This window comes from Talpa occidentalis, unplaced genomic scaffold, assembly GCF_014898055.3.
Source record: "Talpa occidentalis isolate TD23 unplaced genomic scaffold, MPIMG_talOcc4v2.1 talOcc4.13, whole genome shotgun sequence".
Lineage (NCBI taxonomy): Eukaryota > Metazoa > Chordata > Mammalia > Eulipotyphla > Talpidae > Talpa > Talpa occidentalis.
Genome location: NW_023601322.1, coordinates 30,119,093 through 30,141,969, shown reverse-complemented (window position 1 = coordinate 30,141,969; position 22,877 = coordinate 30,119,093). Strand labels below are relative to the sequence as shown.

At 37.0% G+C, this 22,877-nt stretch overlaps 1 protein-coding gene across 9 annotated transcripts in view; it reads left to right on the top strand.

Moving 5' to 3' along the window:
- DTNA (dystrobrevin alpha) overlaps nucleotides 1-22,877 on the top strand; it is a 325,085-nt gene that overhangs the window by 267,339 nt on the left and 34,869 nt on the right. For 8 of the 9 annotated variants that reach the window (XM_054694102.1, XM_054694105.1, XM_054694103.1 and 5 more), the window contains 2 exons: nucleotides 17,257-17,344; nucleotides 18,853-18,950. In XM_054694102.1, coding sequence (XP_054550077.1) covers nucleotides 17,257-17,344; nucleotides 18,853-18,950 — 186 coding nt within the window. Of the gene's footprint in view, nucleotides 1-3,819; nucleotides 3,898-4,458; nucleotides 4,552-17,256; nucleotides 17,345-18,852; nucleotides 18,951-22,877 lie in introns of all 9 variants that reach the window. The other variant, XM_037508673.2, reaches the window with a different exon arrangement.

The following is a 22,877-nucleotide window of genomic DNA, read 5'->3' as shown; positions in this document are numbered from 1 at the left end:
TTATTTATTTAAATTAGTTTGATGACCTTATAACTGAATAGGCTATTCAGTTACTTTGACCAAAGCTAATATAGAAATACAACATAAGCAAAAGTGTTTTTTAAAACTGTATTTCAGATTTAAGGGAGCATTTGTGTATGATTTTATTATCTCAGTATTACCCCCAAAATTATTGCACTTAAGCAAAATACTGGCATCTATTGTCACCCTTTAGAAGAAAAGGGTGAATTTAAATAAATAAATATGAAATATTTTGAAATTATTCTAATCTTCCAGAAACCATTGTGTCATTGCGTATGTGAAAAATTTTGGAAGGAGGTCATTTATCTTTATGTATGTTATTTTCCAGAAATCTTAAAAAGAATTGGTTTAAAAAAATAGATATTTTTAGGGGAGGAAATGCAATCTAAAGGAACATTTGCTGTTTTTTTTTTGTTTTAGAAGAACATGTAAACTTCAAAATTTACCTTGTTGTACACTTCAGGTTGGAGTGGCAAAATAACTATTATGAAAACAAGTGTACAAAAGAATGTACTTTTGCATTAGCCAGGGACTGATTTTAAAGAATAGCAACAATGAGAAAAGGACATGTGGATATCTACAATTTGGGCCATAGTAGCCTTGTTTCTCCTTGGAACTCAGATTAGAAGAGATTTATGATCAGTGTCAAGGGAAGCTCAAATACTGTATAGTTCCCACTTTCAGAGGTTAAAAGGAAGAATGTATTTAGATTTGAAGACAAGGCCTATAAAAGGAGAAACTTTAGAGCTGAATTATAAGAAAGTCTTTGTTGCTTCTGACAGACATTCACATGCTGAAAATTTCTTGGTAAAGATATAGGGTCCAGTGTGTCTAATCCCAAAGCCCTCAGTAAATTGGAAATATCACCTTAATTCTCTTGGCAAATTGCCAAGCTACAACAGGAAAGATTAAAAATCAGAAGTTTTCTATAAAATGGTATGAGAGTAGTGCATTGCTTTGAAGACAGCTTAATAAATTGCATATTATCACTATCTTCACAACAATTGTAAGAGAAACTTTTTTTCACCTTTCTTCAAGCTCCTTGGGAATTACACACGAAATTACACAAGAAATCCCCATGGAAGGTACTCATGGGAAAAGACATTATAAACCAAAATTTTAAACAAAACCTGTCTCCTGGTCAAGTCTTTAAGTTCTTAATCCATTTCATTTAGAAAAAGTGGCGTTTTTTACCCTTATTTCCATCATGCACTTGACTTCCTCTATACATGGTCATATTTTTGGCTTTCCAAAATCAAGTGATGAAGAGAAGAATTTGAGGTCAGTTCTAGTAAGTTAGAAACTATGTGGACAGTGAGTATCCAAAGTCAGAAATCCTCCTGATGCTAAAAGCTACAGTAAAACAAAATAAATGATTTATTTCTACAAACTCATACATTCAGCTATATAATCCCAGAATTTGCAAGAACTGGTTTTGCAAGAATTTACATGGGAAAGGGAAGGAACATAAAAGGATTTCAGTGATCCCCACAAACCTATACTGGCAAAGGCCAATGCAAAGAAAATGGTAACAAAAACAAATGGATGTATATATGTGGAATATCTGCTCTTCGTATTGAGGAATGAAGGGACTTGGGAAGAAAAACAAAAGAAGATGAGACAGGCAAAGTTGGTTAAGAAAGGTCACAGTGCCCCCAAAGAATTGGAGAGAAAAAAAGAATGAGGTCAACAAAGTAAAATCAGGGTAATGCTCCCACCCACCACCAGCCCCTGCCCCATATTGACTTCAGAAGGGATCAGTAGTTCTTATAACTCAGTAGGGATCATTGCTCCTGCTTGTCACTGACCACGTGCAGGAATGGAACTTCCGGGACTTTATTGACACATCAACTTCTTCCTATAAGACTTCATCATAGTAATTTAGAGCAAACATCCTCATGGCTGATCTTCCTGTGTATCTTTTCTCTACTGGTCTTTTCAATTCTTCTTGGACTTTCAGCATCAGAGAATGAAAATGTGTGATAATTGGGCTATACATTTAAGGAAATATCACATTTTCTAGGATTCAAGGAGCAAAAAGGCATAACAAGACAGGGAAATAAATCAGTTTGGAGAGAAGAGATCAATGATATTTCAGACTTTAGAGCGAGTTTGCAGAGATCTCAGATAAATTATATGAGTATATCTGTCATAAATTATAAATAGTTGGAGGAAAGTAATTTAGCAGCAGAGAGTGTAATTACTGGGCAATATACATTGAAGAATGTGCTTCAGGAGACAAGGTTTGGAATGCTATTTTGGTGGGATGGTGGGGAAAACACTATGTGGCTTAAGGTGCTATTTTGGCCTCTGTGGGTAGGTTTCATAGTCTTAGAGGGTAGACATCCATAGCTGGATTCAAAAATTAAGTTCCTCAAGAAATAAAATTGATCTGCAAAATTCATTTCAAGTCATTTTTGTTTGTGGGCAGTTGTGCTTTCAAAGTCCAACAATATTTTGTGTAATAGTTGCATTCCTGAAAAGCTGAATAAAGTCACACTTTGAACAAACATGAGTGCCTACTCAACACTAGACATTTTATTTACAAATCAAATTCAATTTGAAATGTACCAGAGACCTCACCAGAATTCTAATGATAGAGTATATAACTCTAATGTGATATTAATTTATAAATTTTATTGTTTGTACTTCATGATCTGAAGGAGTAGTACTTTACTTTTAGTAAATGCATAAAGCATATAGTTGAAATAAATGTTCAAAGTTTTCACATGTGCCACCATAATAAACTTATAAGCATGTATTAATATAAGTATATATTATATTTAGAACTTTCTGAAAGATCAGGAAAGTTTTTGGTAAAACCTCATAGTTTCAGTTCCAGTAATGCTAATATTTTGTATTCAAAGCCAGATAGTTAATTTTTGTATATTCCATGAAAAAATGAGAAGGGATAGTTTGGAGATATCCTTTTTGCTATAAAAGATCAAACTCTCTTTAAGTCCATTATAAGTACAACTAAGTAAGTGTTAACACCATGAATGCCCCAAAAATTGTGCCTACTCATTGCAGTAGAACTAGGGCAACTTTGACATGACCATACTTTATTAACAAATTATTATTTCAGTTTTTATTTTTATTTGACTAAAACTACATTTTAATGTTTTAAAACTCTCATTTAAGCTGTAAATAATTATTCCTTGTGATGATTCTAAAATGATAAGAATTTATTATATTGTTTTTGATACAACTAGCTATTTAGTGTTTATAATTGGTGAATATTTATAAACACAAGGAATATGAACATATGTCTCAAAGGTTTATTTCTCTGTTTCTCTGAATGTTTTCTTTGCACCTTCACAACCAAGGTCAGGTGAATTGTACTTGAAGTAGTAAAGCACTTCTAACAGCAACCTCTTAGCAGGTAATTTTCAAGTCTTTATTCAACACAGAAAGTTGGAGAATATAGAGAAGGCTGGAGAAGTTAACTTCTTGAATAGGTGTAAAGCGGCAGGATTTAGTGAACTCTTGGACAGTTTTCATGATAGTCTTTTCTAAATGGTGAATGAATTCACATCATGTCTAGGCACATGCAATCTATTTGTTAAGCAAATAGCAGAGGTCTGGGATTGTGGTGGCTTGTGTAATTACTATTGTGATTTCCAGGCCAGATTTCTATGCCTAGTACAATTCTGTGGAAATCTGAAAACATCTTGAACATTTCAAAATAATAAGAGAACTATCTTGGAATCTAGACTTGGGAGTTTCTGTTGCCAGTTTCTATTCTTGAATGCATTGCTGTGTTTACCCTCTTCTTGGCTTTCCCATCTTATTAACTAGCTCTCATCCCAAGGACAATGATGTAGAGCAGAACAAACTGCTGGCTAGGGCAGCTCCAGCTTTTCTGAAGGGCAAAGGGTAAGTTAAAGCCAGAGTGTAATGGAATCCCAAATTAACTTAACTAAAAGTGGAGCTTTCTTTGGTCAAACATGCTCGTGCTTGAAAGACCATCTTTGATTTAGTAAAAGCTGCTCTATTATAACCCCATTAACTGCACCAAGTAGTCATTTTGAGTAGATACATCTGTGTTTTTACTCACTTTCCCTGATTTCCTTTTCTTGTTTTGAAATGACTAAGTTTCAGGTTTGATTTTCAAAGGATACTTACTCTTTGCTTGCAACTCACTTTCATGTATTTACTGTGCAGATGAATGTCTTGACCACAGTGGTTTGAAGAATGCAAATTTCTTATCCTAAGTTACCTAAATGGAAAGCATTTTTTTTTAAGTTAGTGAAATGGAATTTTGAATTTCATCACTTGGATTTTGCGTGTGTTTTTCATAGACAATCACTCCTTTTCCCTTTACTTGCTTGGTTTTCTAAATTTGCCTTTCCTACCACAAAGTCACTCCTACCCGCTCTGCTTATTTCTCTTTACCCCTCCTAACAACATCCTTTCTTTCCTCCTGCCCTGTTTCAGGATACAATACAGCCTGAATGTGGCAGACAGGCTAGCTGATGAACATGTTCTCATCGGGTTGTATGTCAACATGCTCCGGAACAACCCCTCCTGGTTAGTGCAGGTTTGCCTCCTCCACTGGCCTTAGAGAGGAGAATAGTCTGATCTCTTGACAAGGGGTCTCAGCAAGAAACAATCACTGGATGCCAGAGGTTTCCCTGGCACTTTTCATTGACTCAAATAAAATGTCATGTAATGTTAGATGGCAGAATTCATATCCATGTTCATATATTATTTTTTTAAAGATTTTTTCATTTATACAAGGACTGGGTACAGTCAGAAGCGCTGGAGGGTGAGAGAATTCACCAGAGCCAGAGCAGGACACAGAACAGGCAGACTGATGAAGTACACTGCTGAGGGGAGCAGCGGGCGGCAGGAGAGGTCTGCGTGCCAGGTGGGACCCTCGCCCGGTGGCCGGGGATTGAACCAGCACTGCAGAGGCTGCAGGCAGCTTCGCAGCCCAGCGCTCAACTGCTGCGCCACCGGGGAGGCCCATGTTCATATATTATTAACTAAACGAAAATCTTGGCAAATGGGCTCCAGGCTAAATGTTCACATGCAGATGGATGCAGGATTCTGGGTACTGCCAGTCAATTCTGTTACATGTGCCATGTGAAATTACCCCACAGATTACCCATGGATGTCTAGTAATTAGGAGAACAATGCTCCATTCACTTAGGATAGAAATGGAAAAGAGAAAAATGATGGAATGGGACCATATCTTGGAAATCATTTTCTTAACAATGAAAACAGTGGGAGAAATTGTCCATTAACTCTTCTCTGACTTACAAATGTTTCCAAGTAGCCATCCTGCTAAGCCTGCTTTCAAGTTCCAGAATATGCAGAGCTTATTTTAGATGTGTTAAATGTGTGAATTCAGGTAGCCCTGTGTATTAGGATAAAGGCATTCATAAAGTTTTTTTTTCTATTATAATTGTGATACAGTGATTCTTCCTCTTGGTTAAAGTTACTTAGTTTGAATAATAAATGTGCATCTGCAAGTTGATTGAAAATAATTGGACAGACCTCATATTTATCATTTATTTCAGCCTGTTTTTGACATAAACTAGACAGACAACAGTTTTACAAACATGTTTAGCAAATCAGTTCCTTTTAAATATTTCAGTGTTGCTTAACAATTCTAATTCTCTCTGAAGTAAGGATCCATGGATTTTTTGCAGGTATTAAGTGATATAGTGGGTTAAATTCCCTTAAAGTACGTGGTTCCCTGTATGCTACTGTTTTGCAGAAAGCATCGTTCATGCTCATCGCTCTCGACACTTTTTCATTTGCTTTCTATTCTTGCTCCTGATGCCTTAGAACAATTTTTGCTAGATTAGTACATGAGATTATTTTAGGCTATTCATGGATGAATACATATTTGTTTTAATAATGATATATTTCTATAAATTTGTATATTTAAATATATGTAACCAGTACAGTAACTTCATTTTATACTATATCTTATTCTTTCAGGAGATAATAATGCACCCCACAGCTAAGCTGATCTCTTTGTTCAGATTTCCCAAGCTTGTAGATCAAACAGTCACTCTTCTTTCTCACATCTCAGCCTCTTAAAACTACAAGTGGAAAGAGTGATTGCTTTAATCTTATTTCCAATGAGTTTGCTTGTCCTGTGTTATATGGTAGCTGAACTAATAGAACTAAATAGTGAATTACCCAAAAAAAATTGTATCAGTAATCTTCAAAGAGCAGTCGATAAAAATTCAATCATGTCTGAAGGCGATGATGTGATCTTACTCCATGTCCTCTCGCCATAATTCTGAGTACACTCAGGTTATTTCTACCACTCTTCTCTGACCTTTTCTTAATTAAAGTTGTAACAAAGAAATCTCCAAAGAGGAAGGCTCAGAGTCTGTGACCACCATCCCTTCTTCCTTACTCAAATGATTAATCATATTGACTTGAGAGTCACTTACGACCGTAAAACCATCTCAGCAGAGACACCTTACATCTACTTGATGAAAGCTAGATGTGATTTGTATCTTGAAAACAAAGCAGAATTTAAGACTGATCAATGAAGGAGGCTCTTTTTTTTAATAGCAGCTGCCCTCCCTAGTTCTCATAGCTTTTTTCCTGTCCTAAAAAAATTCTAACTTCTCTTTTGAATTTCTCATTTTCCTTCCCTTTATTTGAAGTTTAATTAGATCCCAGAAATTCCCCACACCTTCCAGCATTATATAAGTAATGTAGTAATCTCACAACTCCTTTATCATTGTAGCTACAGTGTTTTACCATCATTCAACTGTGGTAGATACATATGAAAATAATCACAAGGGCTGCCATTGATGAAGACACTTGACTCAAGCTAAGCACTTTTTAAAGCTTTATTGACATAATTTCCCCCGTCCTTACAGTAAGCCTATAAAGGGAAATTATCCTCATTTTGTACATAAGTCAAGGTATCAATTTAAAGCATTTATATGATGATCCCACAGTTACATAGCTGCCAAACAGTGGAGCAGGGATTAAAATTATCCACTTGATCCCAAGTTCATAACCACTTTGTACATTACTTCTTGTAAAACCTGCATAAATAAAAGTACACCATACAGAAAGCTTTTCTGACACTCCTCCATACTGTATCCAATCTGTATTACTAAAATTACATATCCTACTATGTTATTTTTATTTCATTTTCACAAATATTATGAGCACATGCTTGTAGTCAGAATGATGGTTGGTAAGTTACAATTTATTCACTCAGTTTTATGCATTGTGGTTTCTCATTTTGATTGCAAGTTCAACAGGGCAAGAATTTTGTCTTTAGTTGCTTGCAGCTCATCATGGCAGCCAGAATATGAAAAATAAAATATACATTTATGAAGCAGTTCAAAAACTACAGTGCCCTTTCCCATGCATTACTTAATTTACTCATCAAAGTCCTATGAGTTTGGATATTGTTATTTCTGTTACACTAATAAGAAAATGCTAGTTCCAGAACATTAAGTGACTTACCCAAGGTCAATTGCTAGCAAGGACTTGCACACACACCTTCTGATTCTGCATCCCATCTATTTTCTTTTTGTAAAAAAAAAAGATTTATTTATTTATGCATACAAGAACTGGGGTACAGGCCAGAGGTGTGGGGGTGAGAGGATTCACCAGAGACAGAGTGGGCAACAGAACAGGCAGATGGGCCGAAATACACTGCTGAGGGGAGCAGCGGGTGAGACAGGAGAGGTCTGCTGCACCATGTGGATAGCTCCCTGGCCAGGAATCGAACTCGTGCTGCAGTGGCTGTGGATAGCTTCATAGGTTGTGTCTTAACCCCTTGCACCACCAAGGAGGCCCCCCATTTATTTTCTACCTCACTCCTCCTCCCTATCTGTGAGTTTAAGAAATTGTTTACGAATAGAAACCTAATAATTGTTCTTGGTTAAAGCTTTGCCTTTGTAATTATTTATAACATTCTTGATGAACTCTGTGTGTGGACCTTCTACCCTATGTTAACTACTTAACAGAATGGGAAACTCATGTGTGAATAGTCTGCCACTAAAAAAAAAAAAAAAGAAACACTGCTGGTTGTGATGTCAGATAAGCCATAAATAAACTATAGCTGAAGGGAGAATTCCGGCTGTCTCCCTAATTCAGTGAAACTATAATAGTTTTCAAGCACCTTCTCCAGTAGGGGAGGAGGGTTCTTAAAATGTAAGGCAGTGAGGGCTTTTGCTGCCTTCCCTAAAGCTTATCCTGTGCCTGGGCTTGCTAGTGGTTTATAAGGATGGACTGTGGCAGGGAGACCAAAGAATAGGAAGCCAGATTTCTAACCCTAAACGTAATTATAGCCTTGATATTTGCCATTCAGAAGCTTCCGGCATATTTAAACTCTGAGAAGGCCTCTGGGTAAGGGAGGAGGGGAGAGGGATAGTTAGAGGCTACAGTCTCTATCTGATGTCATGATCAAATTGGTGTCACTTCCATCCCTAACTTTAATATAGCTAAGTTAAAATGTGTTCCAGTTGTGTTTTCTGAAGTATAAGAAATTGTACATTTGATACCTATTTCTGGGCTTCATATACAAGGTCTAAGTTTTTATTAGCTTGCATGCTTTAAAGACTTTAACAGATTCCTCTTGCAATTAGTGCCCAGACCCTCGCTGTGGCCCTCCATCCAGTGCATGACCTTGACCTTGCCACCCCTCTCAGCCCCAGATCTCATGGGATCCTCCCACCTAATCACAATGCTTTTCACATCAGCTTTCAGATCAATTCCTGAAAACAATTCTTCACACTGACTCAAGACCCTGCTAGTTCTTCCCTATGCTTAGAACATTCTTGTCCACTTTACCCCTACCCTCTCTTTCCACACACATACACTGACTACTTCTCTGACCTCCAATCTCATATTAAAGGCACTTCATCGATTATGTAGGTCCTATTGGTCTTGGATGTGGCTTGCTATTAATTTCATTCTCATCATAACTATAATCTTTGATCAATGGTTGGTTTATTACTTCCCATCTGTGAGCAGGGACCCTCTCTGACTTGTTCACGCCTACGTCTCAGGCACCTAATACAGTGCCTGGCCCACAGTAGGTGCCCAACAAACATCTGCTGATGTTGTAAAATATTGGCAGTGCTGTAGTTATAGAATTTCCTCTCTCCCTATATAAATGATTGAAAGCCCTCAGAAACACTTCTTTATTAGTAGATATTTTTATTATCAAAAAATCACCTATAATAAATTATCCTTTAAGTAGAACATTTAATGTGAGGAAAAAGTCAAAGATAAGTTGTGTTTTAAGCCTGACAGAGAGGTGGATAAAGACAAATATCAGCTATTCACTGATGTAGGAAAAGCAACTGATTGGGGCAAAAAGAACCTGAAAGTGATATTAGACAAGAATACAAAAAAAGATTTTTAAAGGCCTTTGGTCTCTTCCACTTTGTATTAGTTTGCTAGGGAAACAACAACAATAAAAATACCACAGGCTATGTGGCTTGAACAATAGAAATGTATCTTCTCACAGATATGGAGGCCAGAAGTCCAAGAGGAAGCACCCGCAGAGTAGATTTCCTCTTAGCTCTCCCTCCTTGTCTAACAGGTGCTGCCTTTTCCCCCGGCCCCCGGTGTGGCCTTTTTTCTGTGCACATATATACCTAGTTCTCTTCCTCTTCTTATAAGAACACCAGTCATATTGTATTAGGGCCCCACCTTTGTGCCTCATTTAACCTAATTACTTCTTTGAAAATCCTATCTCCACATATAGTCACAGTCAAAGAACCTGGGGGTAAAAGCTTCAACACATGAATTTGGAAGGACACAAAATTCAGTCTGTACCACACTTCCACACTGAACCTATTGAATTGTATGCCTTTAATATTTTTAATGTTTCATCCAAAATTTGACTGAACTTTTTCATTAAATGTTGATTTTGAAAATATAAGTTTATTGTATAGGTAAGTTGAGTGTTGAAAGAAAAAAGAAAATATCTTCACCTACTGACAATGTCTCTTTCATATGAGTTTTCATTTCCTTGCTATACTGCTCTTTTTCTTCAGTAAAATGTTTAGGAGCTTTGATTCAAAGAAAGAAATTTCCTTAGAATCCTGGAATTAGAAAACTGAAAATGTCTCACCACCAGTGCACATATTTGCATTGGCTGTGTGTCCCCACAGGGGTTTTCTCAGCATAAGCAAATGATAAATTGATTTGAAGATGAGTTCATTTCCCTGTCATGGATTCTAATACATTTTCAGTTTCCATGGAAAATGAGTGACAATAACAATCTGATAAGATTAGAGATGTAAATTAGCTAGCATAGTATAAGCCATATGGGAATAACTCAATATTAGTTCCTCACTTAATTTTGAATAGGACTGAAGGCTTATAATAAGTTAGATTTTTAAATCCCACTTTATAAAACTTGTCCATCACAATATGGTAGAAATAAACTGATAGCTCATAAACATTCATCAACATTGTTGAATGGATGAATTTCAAAGTCTGCTTTCTTCAAATGTGCTAAAATAAAGAATTCAGAGTTCTACATGGTGTTACATAATGCTTGATACATTGTACAAAAAGGATATTTTGATTACAAATGCATGGCAGTATGCAGTGTTTAGTGAGAGAAATTTAGTGGTATGAGAGGAATATTCCCAGAGTCTTACCTTACCTTATGCCCTGGCACTGCTCTAAACACAGCTTGAGACCCTTCCAACAAACCGTGAGGTGGGTTACCACTTCATCTCTGTTTTATAGAAGAAAATTGAGGCATAGGGAGGTGAAGTGATTTGCCCAGGGACACAGAGCTAGAGAGAGGGCTGGGATTTGAACCCAGAGGTGATTCAGCCCAACCTCTCACCCTCTCTTTTATAATATCCCTACTTGTTATTCACCACCTAAGAGTAAGCATTTCTTTGGAGAGGGGGCTCACCTCTTGCAGACTCCATCTGTTTTCCTAATCTTTACAGCAATAACAATAACAAAATGTGAATCAAAAGAGAATGTGCCATGTTGGGTGTGGAGAAGACCTGATATTGATAAATCTAAAGAAGTGTCATGGTATTATATATATGTAACATTAGTAGGTAAGGATTCTATGCAGTCATTGCAATCATAGAATGTATCCTGATTTTAACTCCTCCAAATGTCAGTTATTTACAGTTTCATTTTATGTGGCATGGCAGGTATTACAGAATATTATGTCATCTATGTTCTCCTGATTTTCTCAGTGTTAAGGAAGTATGAAAAGCCAAAATGATAGAAGAAACAGGCCAGAGACCCGGATACTACCAGCCTAAGAAAACTAGTCTGCTTTGTTGTGTTTTGTGCTGTTATTATTTTTGTACACTGATGTCTTATTTGGTTCCTCTATATTCCTACTATAAGTGAAATCTTATTTTTCTTTTTCTTTCTGGATTATTTCACTGAGCATAATTCCTTCTAGTTCCATCCACTTGCTGCAAATGGCACAAGTTTATCTTTTTTGATTGCTGAATAATATTCCGTTGTGTATATATGCCAAAAACAGGCAATTATAAATCAGAGACATACTGCAGGGGAGGAGGAGGGAGAGGCATCAGAGGGAGGGAGGGAGGAGCACAGGGGATGAGGTGATGGTGCACGGGTGCATTGGTAAAGGAAACTCAATGGGGACTACACCTGAGGAGGTGGGGGGAAGCAAATACTGTTTAAAAATGAACAATGATGTAAAAAAATAAAATTAATATATAAAAAAAGAAAATAAATATTGAAAAAAAAGAAAATTTAGTATCCCCCAAAAAATTAAAAAAATAAAACTCATTTTAGATTTAACTAGTCTGTATTAATTTTCTTGTCCAAGTAATTCTTTGGTAGCTGTTACTGTTACTATCTTCCAGGCTTTGTACTATACACGTAAAAAGAACTGGTAAAAAGGTTGAACCATTCTACCCTCATTGAAGTTGCAGTTTAGTGAAGAATAAAGATAAGTGAAAAAGGCAATTAAAATTCAAAGGGATGCAGCAGTAACAAAGGCAGTTCAGTGCAGGGTGCTGCAGGAAATAGGAGGAGCAATAAACCCTAATGGACTTAAGTGTGCTAACTTAGAGGTGGCTGGGCTACCAGAGTAACAGGGGTAAAGAATGAAGCTACATTTTGCATGACCTTATTAAGTCTTATTTTGAAGTTTCAAAAATGAGAAGCTATTGAAGGATTTTATACACAGAAATGCTACATCCACTGTCATTTTTAAAGATCACTGACTACAGAGAATGAAATGAAGTAAAAGGAAGAGTAAGGCTAAAATCAGAGCAGCCCATAGAGAAAACTTTACCGTAATTCAAGATAAAATGAAGGTAGCCTTAGGCATGTTGCTGAGAGCTGGTGTGGAGGAATGTGAGAGCTTGTAGAAGGTACAATGGGTGGCTTTGGAGACTATTTTATGTAGTGTTAAAGTCAAGGACTCCATAAAATAGTGTGAAGACTGGCTTATAAAGGAGCCATTATTACGGTAAGTTTTATTATTATCCCTGTCTTGGAAGAGTTCCAGTTCATACTTTCCTATCAAACCAATTATTAAAAGCCAATAGTTGAAATGTTGGTAGTTAATTTCCCTCCTTATTTTTCAGTTCTGTGAAACTACCTCTTGAGCCCCCAATACACATAAACCCTTTCCACCCAGACTCTCTTTTGCTCACTGACTCCTAACCACCTAAACAAGTCTTTAGCATTTTTATTTTATCGCATTTTTCTCATAACCAACTGCAAAAGATAGGAAGTAACCTCATAAAGTAAACCTCCTCTTACATGTTAACTCATAACGCCTTCTCAGGTAGTAATCTTTCTATTAGCTATTTTAGAACTTGAGACCCAAAGGCTTTAAAAATTAATCTCTAGTGATAAAATTCCTGTTACCTTTCATACCAATGGAAAAAATATTAAGGAAAAAAAATACAAGTAGCTATGGTGTCCTTTGCGTAACGTTTAGTTGACTGTTGCGGTCAAAGTGAGAACAAGCCTACAGAGAAACTGGAGAAATATGAATAAATCTTGAGTTCCCAGAAATCTTTGCTAAATCACAATTTAGAAGCCCTAGATTAACTGGGGCCTAGAACATCATTTTGAAATCACTAGTAACAGACACAGGCCATGCATTCAAGGTAGACAGTGGAAAGCTTTCAAATAATAGATTTCCCTGCCATGAAACACAGTCTACACAGCAGTCACTTTTTAATTCATCATGGTCTTGTAGTACTATTCCACTATTCCTGATTATGAAGTTCTGAAATGCATAGTAGAAATGGAGACGGTGTTTGAATCAATAATTCTTTAATGATTTAGGGATTATTGGCCATTCATTTTCAACTATTTGTAATTGAAGTCTTGGAAGTAATGGAATTTATCAGAGAGCTGCCTCATTCACCCTTGTATAATTTCAACATACTGAAGTGGCATATGTGGACTCATAAATCGTTTATGTGCACAAAGTAATATATCTCCCCACCCCTCATTCACTCACTGCTGGGGGAGGAAAGCATGAGTTATAGCTTAGTAGTCAGACTCCCATAATTTCACATCTTACATTTCCAAGAGGCCTTCTTTTTAAATATAACCTTCATGTTATTTATACTTGTTGGTCATTCATGATTAAAGACCCTTTTATCATGAGGCTTTTATCAAGGTTTCTTTATTATTTATCAAAACACTCACAAATGTATTTTTTAAAGTGACTTTCTAGAAGTCAAACACATCATTGTCGTGGGCTTGGAGCAAAGGTTCCTGTTGTCTACACACCCTGTGCTGGATTAGGTGTATGGTCTCTAGCACACCATCCAGAAGTGACAAAAAAAAATAAATAAAATTTAGTTGTTTCTTTGGGGGATAGTTTTATGTTTAAAGAAAAGACACTATAACTCTCTTAATGAAGCTGTAGCAAGAAATTCAGTTATTATTTTTAACCACTAAGAAATGCAGACATTGTATTACGAAAACTAAATAGCTGTTTTAAAGCATCAGTTTTCCAGAACTAATTCTGCTTTTGCTATTAAAATTATTTTCTTACTCCAAGTCTTTTGTATGTTGATTGAAACCATATTCTACTGGGATTGATACTGCACATTTATGAGCCTTGAATCTTAGAATTTTCTGCCTTAAGGGCATGTTTGTAAAATGCCATATATGCTATGTGGCTATCAGTTCAATGCTCATGAAAAATTATTTATTTATATGGTTTATACTTGGGGTTTATTTCATGTGTTTAGATGTTCCCTTCTATTTTCAAGATTCTAAATTCTTAATAGTATTGTCGTTGGACCAGCAATATCAACATATATAGGAAACTTGTTAGATATGTAGATTCTGAGGCCCCAAACTATCTCCCCCAATACAGAATTAGAAGCCACATTTCACAAGATTCTTAAATAATACATATATACACACTAAATTTTGAGAAGCCCTTCCAGCACTGGACAGGTAGATGTTGGAAGGACAGGTAGATGTTGTAATTAATAACAAGAATCATTAATGAATCTAAAGAACTTACTTAAAAGGGAAAATGATAATATTGTATTAACATTTGAGCAGTGAATGTGTCTCAGTAATCATGGTAGTTTGATGCTTTTTTACATGCATTATCTCATTAAGGCAAAAGGAAAGAGAAGAATTTTCTGAAAATAGAGAAGTAACATACTCAATGGAGAAATTCGGAAATATTCCAGGTAGTTATAGCCTAGAGAAAAGAACTAAATATAGAATGGAAGTGTTCAGGATAAGAACAAGTATAATTTACATATGTGAGGAATATAGACTAGAGCAGGGATAATAGAGACAGGGGTGTCTTCAGAATGACCAGAAAAAAATGTTACAGTAATGGATTGAGTCAACCTGGGAGGAAATATTTGAAAGTGGCACAGTTAACATGCAAGAGCTCATAATGATTTTCACTCATTCTCACTTTAGAACAAAGTTTAGAAGACTATATGAATGTATACTTTAAATGTAAATGTACATATAAATTGTATAAATATATGTTGCTTTATGTAAAATCCAAGTCTTTGCAATGAGTAATTGTTACAACCCTACTATTGGCATAAAAGTATATCATTTTTAGTATACAATCTTGGTATTACATTTTTACTTTAAGGAACAGGCTCAAGTATAAGAATCAATGGAGAATATAAGTATATTTGAGGATGAAAGGAGCTAGTGTCTGATCTTGATTCTGACCTGACACCATAATAACTGATGAACCAAATAATGACCAACCAGGATTAGTGTTATTGGTATGTTTCATAGAATTTTCTAATGGCACCCAAAACTTAATCTTGAGTGAAGGACCTTAGGGGATGAAACTTTCTGAACTATAAAAGAGGGTATTTTTTTTTTTTTGCATTAGCTCTTTTTTTTTTTTTTTTTTTTAAGAGGCATGTTCATTTATTTATTTATTTGTTTGTTTGTTTTGTTTATACAAGCACTGGGTACAGTCAGAAGCGCGGGAGGGCGAGAGAATTCACCAGAGCCAGAGCGGGGAGCAGAGCAGGCAGAAGGACCAAAGTACACTGCTGAGGGGAGCAGCGGGCGGCAGGAGAGGTCTGCGCGCCATGTGGGACCCTCCTCCGGTGGCCGGGGAGCAGCTAGGGATTGAACCGGCGCCGCAGACACCGCAGGCTGCTTGGCAACCCAGCGCTCAACCGCCGTGCCACCGGGGAGGCCCTGCATTAGCTCTTATGGACAAAAAATATCATTGTTCTAGTGTGAAAAATTTCTTTTTTATATAAAGATTTATTTATTTATTTACACAAGCACTGGGTACACAGTCAGAAGCACCGGAGGGTGAGACAATTCACCAGAGCCAGAGCAGGGAACTGAACAGGCAGACTGACGAAATACACTGCTGAGGGGAGCACTGGGCGCGGCAGGAGAGGTCTGTTGCACCCTGTGGGACCCTCACCGGCGGCCGGGGATTGAACCAGCACTGCAGAGGTTGCAGGCAGCTTCGCAGCGCAGCGCTCAACCGCTACACCACCAAGGGAGGGCCTAGTGTGAAAATTTTCTATAAAGGATAGGAGACAGGACCTCCCCGGTGGCGCAGCGGTTGAGCGCTGGGTTGCGAAGCTGCCTGCGGCCTTTGTAGCGCCGGTTCAATCCTCGGCTGCTCCCCGGCCACCGGAGAAGGGTCCCACATGGCGCGCAGACCTCTCCAGCCGCCCGCTGCTCCCCTCAGAAGTGTACTTCGGTCCTTCTGCCTGCTCTGCTCCCCACTCTGGCTCTGGTGGATTCTCTCACCCTCCCGCGCTTCTGACTGTACCCAGTGCTTGTATAAATAAATAAATAAATCTTAAAAAAAAAAAAAAAGGATAGGAGACACTAAACAACTTCTATTAATGTCACTGGAAACCACTACTATAACTCCATTTCTTTGGAGGTAAATATAAAACAGCAAATTACCTCGGTAGCAATTTCATAAATGAGAATTCTATTAATTATCTATTGTTGCATAGCAAATTATCTCCTAGTGCTTAAGAGTCAGGAATCAGGTTTGCCTTAGCTTAGTGCCTCCAACAAAAGAACTTGTGTGAGGTTGCAATCAAGCTGACCAGGGCTGTGATCTGAACACTCTGACCATGGTGATGCATTCTCAATGTTATTGGCTGACTCCAGTTCCTCATAACATGGGCCTTTCCACAAAGCTGCCTTATGACATGGCAGCTAGCTTCCCACAGAGCAAGCAATCCAATGAGCTCAAGAAAGAGGAAACATATCCAAGAAGGAAATGATTATCTTTTTTATAGTCAAATCTTAGAGGTGGTATTCCATCACTTCTGCCATATGCTGTTCATTAGAAGTAAGACCAGACCATACTAAAGGCAGATTATACACAAGTGTGAGTACAAGGAGGTGGGGATAACAATTGGATTTTATATTCTCCTTGTTTCCCTATTTTCTAACATGTTTATTTTGGATATGCATTATTTGGGTATAAGGCAATAAAAGTATTAAAGACAATAAAATTAAGTTAAAAAGAAAATATTCTTTTATCAGAAATATGCTTTTTTCAAAAATACTCATTTCTGTTTGGAACTTTCTTAGTGAAACAATTGAATTCACTGAAGACAGGATTTATTAATGACCTCCCTGGCCACATATTATATATCATGTCATGAATCTAAGTCTGAGATCATTAACCTACAGCATTTTGAGTAGCTTTGAAATTTTGGCACTGAAACTGAATAGCAAAACCCCCTGGTGGTAATATGAATGTCAGTCTTTCTGAGTTGCCTGACACTCTCCTTCCTGGTCTGCTCTTAACAGTATGCTTGAGAGTTCAAACCGCCTTGATGAAGAACATAGGCTGATCGCCAGATACGCAGCAAGACTGGCAGCAGAGTCCACTTCATCTGTAAGTAGTTTTGAGTTGAAAGGATGGTGTGTTCATTATATCACCTTAGAGTTGGTGTTATCTATAGTAGACACTACAACAGCAGAGCTGAAGAGCTAGAGCTAATGTAAAGCCCACAAGACCTAAAACAATTTGGCATCCACTGCTTCCACAGAGACCCACAAATGACTCAGCTGAGTTTCTACTTTTATCAATATGTAAACATATATAAGAAAGAGAAAACTATGTAATGAAATCAGAAGAAAAACTTGGAACACGGGTCAAAACTACCATATGCTAGACATGACAGTACAAAGCCACTTAGGAGATAAAGTATAGGAAGTCAAAATTCTTCATTAGCATCACAATTCATTTCTTTGTTAGAAGAAATACTAAATGATAGAAAAGCTGTATGAAAGCCATTTCTACCTGGCTTAATCTCTCCTACAATCAGGTCTCTAGACCTAAAACAGAAAGCTGAGCTTCTTCACATCTTTGGACTTAGGCAGTCAGAGCCATTTTTCAAAGTTTGGCATTCTTTGGTAGAAAAATTCATTGTGGTTTTTAAATTTTGTTTTAAAAGCAATAAAAATTGACATCAGGGATTTCTACAATGTACTAAAGAGAAAGGCAGAGGGACATATATATATAATCTGACCCTGTGTTTATAAAACAGTGACAAATTAACCCTTGACTAAATACACTTACCCATTTATACAAGTACATATATAAATATAGTATATAATGCTCTATATACATATAATTATTTCTGCATGCATTAATATATGTATTCTATATATGTATATATTTATCTAGTCAAAAATTATTTTATATGAATTTATATAATTTGTTAATTTGTATGTATATAATTATGTAAGAATGGAGAGAGCTATGGCTACATATACAGCAGTTGTTAGAGTTAGTCGAATGACCAAGAATGATGCCGGTATGAACATATTGAGTTGTTAGAAAAGTCACGACATATTTTTTCTTTGAAAAACAGAAAAAAATGCATCATGACTTTTCTGATGGATGGATGGATGGATGGATGGATATCCATCTGTGTAAATTTACATATATGACTAAAGAAATTCTAATGTTGACCAAAAGAAATAAAGTCATATTAACTATGACTTTAAATGTACAATAATTAAACAATAGCACTAGAGAAAGTTATTTCAGTGGTGCCATATTTTTTAACTCATCATAATGAGAGAATAGTTGCAATGGAGACAGAATGGCCAGAATTATTAAATAGTTCCCCCAAAACTTCAAGTTAGAAAGCTAAAAAACCATTATTCCCTATGTTTTGTGTATTTGCCTGCCATAGAATTCGGTTCTGCTTCCTCATAGTGGAGATGTGTGCCAAATCCATGGCAAAGTTGATTCTTAAAAGAATAATGGGGATTTAATTTTTTGTTTTAATGCACATAGTTTTTTCTTTTTTTGACTGCGTAGGTCACCATTCCTGTCTTCTCACACATGTTCCCAACCCCAATATTAAATAGTGTAAACCCCATCTTTTGCAGCAGCCAACTCAGCAGAGAAGTGCTCCTGACATCTCCTTCACTATTGATGCAAATAAGCAGCAAAGACAGTTGATTGCAGAACTAGAAAACAAGAACAGGTAAGGCTTTTTAGACATACAGGCTTTTGATAAAAGTGTGTATTTATTAATAACCCATAGTCATGCTTTAAAATGTTCAGTGTTTTCAATTTGAATGCATAGCTAAAGGAAGACATCTAGAGGCAGTGATGTTGACTTTTTAGAACTTCAGAGCTTCATAAGAAAACTATATATTTGTCTTAATGCTTACTCCCATTTTAAATACCACTGTCACTCTTGAAATCAGAATGATAAAGGGGAGGTTGGATCTTTGTTTCACACCTATAGAATTTGAGTTGAGAATGTGGGGATAAATGGTCAATATATTCTTTTAAGTTCCACAGAAAAACTTAAAAGGCAAATACAAGCTTAGTACATTTCTCTTAATGAAAAAGATTTAGGCTTAATAGCCTTTAGACCAGGCTTTTACCAATAAGACATTACAAATAAGGATGGTGACACCATGAAATTATGTTTCAAATCTGACCCCCCCCCCAGAGATGTTTGCTATATGTGATCCCTCTTAATTTACGAAGTGATAAGAAACAAAGAATAAGACAGGAATGAGTAGAAGCACAGTGAAGAATTAGACAGCAAAAAAGACCCACACAAATTGAAATTTGTTCTGGGTAATAGTACATCTGTAAAGTTGCCCTTTCTATTTTATATGACATTTATTATATCTACTATTCAAATAATTGTGCTAAGTCAGGAGGGGGGTTAAGAACAAAGGGGGCTTTTGATAAAAGTCTGTATTTATTGTTCAAATGAGTAAAGGCACTGAAAATCCTGTAGAAGAACCACCCAAGAAAGGTAAACAGCATTTGTGGGTGGTGTCAACGGAGGCGGCAAGTAGGCTTGTGGAAAAGTATGTGAGTAGCATGGACAACTCACATCCCCTATAGCAAGTTGTATAGGTATTGATGAGGGTAGACAATAAAAGAATGGAAGCACCATGTTCAGATGTTATCGTCAAGCCTTTACATCAATTTGGGTAAAGTAAAGGACATGGAGGGCCTCCCCAGTGGTGCAGTGGGTTGAGTGCAGAGCTGTGAAACTATCCACAGCCTCTGCAGCATGGGTTTGATTCCTGTCTGGCCAGGGAGATACCCACATGGCTCGGCAGACCTCTCCTGTCTTGCCCATTGCTCCCCTCAGCAGTGTTTTTGATCTGTCTGCCTGTTCAGCTCTTGTGAATTCTCTCACCCTCCCACATCTCTGGCCTGTACTCCAGTTCTTGTATAAATAAATAAATAAATCTTAAAAAAGAAAGAAAGAAAAGAAGGAAGGAAGAAGGAAGGAAGGAAGGAAGGAAGGAAGGAAGGAAGGAAGGAAGGAAGGAAGGAAGGAAGGAAGGAAGGAAGGAGAGAGAGAGAGAGAGAGAGAGAGAGAGAGAGAGAGAGAGAGAGAGAAGAGAGAAAGAAAGAGAGAAAGAAAGAAAGAAAGAAAGAAAGAAAGAAAGAAAGAAAGAAAGAAAGAAAGAAAGAAAGAAAGAAAGAAAGAAAGAAAGAAAGAAAGAAAGAAAGAAAGAAAGAAAGAAAGAAAGAAAGAAAGAAAGAAAGAAAGAAAGAAAGAAAGAAAGAAAGAAAGAAAGAAAGAAAAGAACATAGAAAAAAGAAAATGGCCGAAAGGACTAATTTTGGGGGGTTTTGTTTGGTTGTTTATTTTTTCATCTCAGTGATGCTGGTTTATAGCTTTGTTTATGTATTGGAAGTGTAGACTCTCCCCCCTCAGGTGCTGTTACCACACCATACCCACCTACCAAGATACCCGCAGTCCACTGTACCCCCATAGTCCATTGTACTCCCTTCCCTTCTTCTTCCTCCTCTGGTAGCCTCAGTTCTATAGTCATCTTTCTAGGCTTTGTTCTTAGTTAGGTTTTATCTGACTCTTTGTTTTGTTTCTCTACACTTCCCTCTTGTAAGTGATATCGTCTGGTCTTTATCTTTCTTCTTCTGACTTATTTCACTTAGCATAATCCCCTTCAGTGCCATCCATGTTGTCACAAATAGAAAGAGTTAATTTTGGTAGCTGAGTAATATTCCAAAGGGACTAGTTTGAAATCCTTAATAATTAGATTTAATCCAAAGTTTCACCTCCTTTAGGCAAAAAAAAAAAATTGCTATTGATGACCTTAGCAAATATTACAATTGGACTTTAAAGATTTGTTTTTTCTTTTAGCCAAAATAAGCCTACAGTGTGTGGTGTGAATGGTTATTCAAAATAACTCAGTCAGATATAGTGGATGCCAGAAAATCAGTTACTGTGCCATAATAAATTCAAAAAAGAGAGCTAAAGAAAAAAAAGAAAGTAGGTATATGGGATAGGGAAGTCAACTGTTTTAATTGGAATGAGGTCATGTCAGTTTGAGGCCTCATTTGAACTCAGCCCAAAATGAAGCTATTTTCTGAGAAGGAACTAACTCTCTAGAGAGTCCTTTTATTCATAATTTCCTAATTTGATCCCCCTTTTCTTTAAAATGTATGGTCAGTAACCAATAAGGAGCCGTAAATGAGCAGATGGTTGTAGCTGCCAGGTGGAAACAGTAAGAAATCTGGGTCTGTCTTTGGGGTTTTTAGGGGGCAGAAAAATGGCAATCCTAAATATTTATAGAGTATGTGTACAAACATCTCATTTCACCCTCAGAACAATTCTGTGTGACTGACAGATGCCTATACCTTCCCCAATATACGGACTCTTTGTCTGTGTGTCTGTGTGTCTATGTGTCTCTGTGTGTGTGTTTATATCCTAATTTTTTTCCAGTATAACCTTTAGTCTCGATTATGTAGGGTAAACTCTATAGTGTAAAGTTTTTTTAGTTTTTTAGTTTTAGTAGAAGGTAGATTTTTAATTGGGCCTTCCAGGACAGTGAAAAATGTGGGCAAGAATTCCAGGTAGGGATATATGTGAACTTGGAGAAAAGGACTGAGCCCATCTGCCCAGCTGGCACAGGGGATAAGATGAGGAAGCATCCGTATGTGATATTCATAGAAAAAAGACTCAAGTGAAAACTAACGAGCCCACCAAATAAATGTCTTGCTCAATGTTAGCCTACTCTCCCACCTCGCCTAAACACTTGGCTTTCACTTCTAATCTCTGCTTCCACACAGCATGGGAATAGAATACTTGAGGGACTTCCTTTAAGGAAATACACCAGGGATCTCGGTCTCCCTGTGAAACTGTCTATTTTCTATTCCAGAATCAGCAGGAAGCACCATGACTGTCCCCAGCTGTGCTGTGATTTTACTCTTACTGCTTGTTTCAAGCACATTTTTGGGTTATACTCTCTAAATACATGCTTTTAAGGCCAAAGAAAGAATACAGAAATGGGAATGAGAAGAGATGAGGAAAGAGCTTCATCCTGTCCATGTGTTCTTCATGTCCTTGTATTTCATCCCCTTCCCATCTGTGATGTGTATCTAGTCCATTTTGAACCCATCCCCCTAAAAGGCTTCAAGTTATGTAAAAACCCTAGAACCAGGGCCCAGAAGCTTATTCATGTCATACTCCTGTACCATGGAAACGCACCCCAAAGGCCTATAATCTACAAGTTAATCCAGTGATCAGATCTCTGAGCTTCAGACAAGAATAGAGTCCCTGATTTCACTTCATGATTTCTGTCTATTCTAGTTAATCCATGACATTTCAGCAATGATTTTTAGAAGAGAAAGTTTCCTTATAGCACCCTTGGAAGTCCCAGATGGGGTTAGTATTAGAAGTTACAGAATTCTTCAAATTACGTTATGTAAGTCACAGCCTGCTAGGATAGACCTGTCAGGGCAAGTGACAAAGACTGGGGGCGTCTGACATACATGGGCTTTGCAGCTAAGCAACCTGAGCTCAGATCACCTCTACCACCTACCTGTTATTGAACTTGGTGAACTTTTAACTGGTCTGTATTTTAATCTCCTCATTCATAAAGCTGATCATAGTAGTACCTATATATAA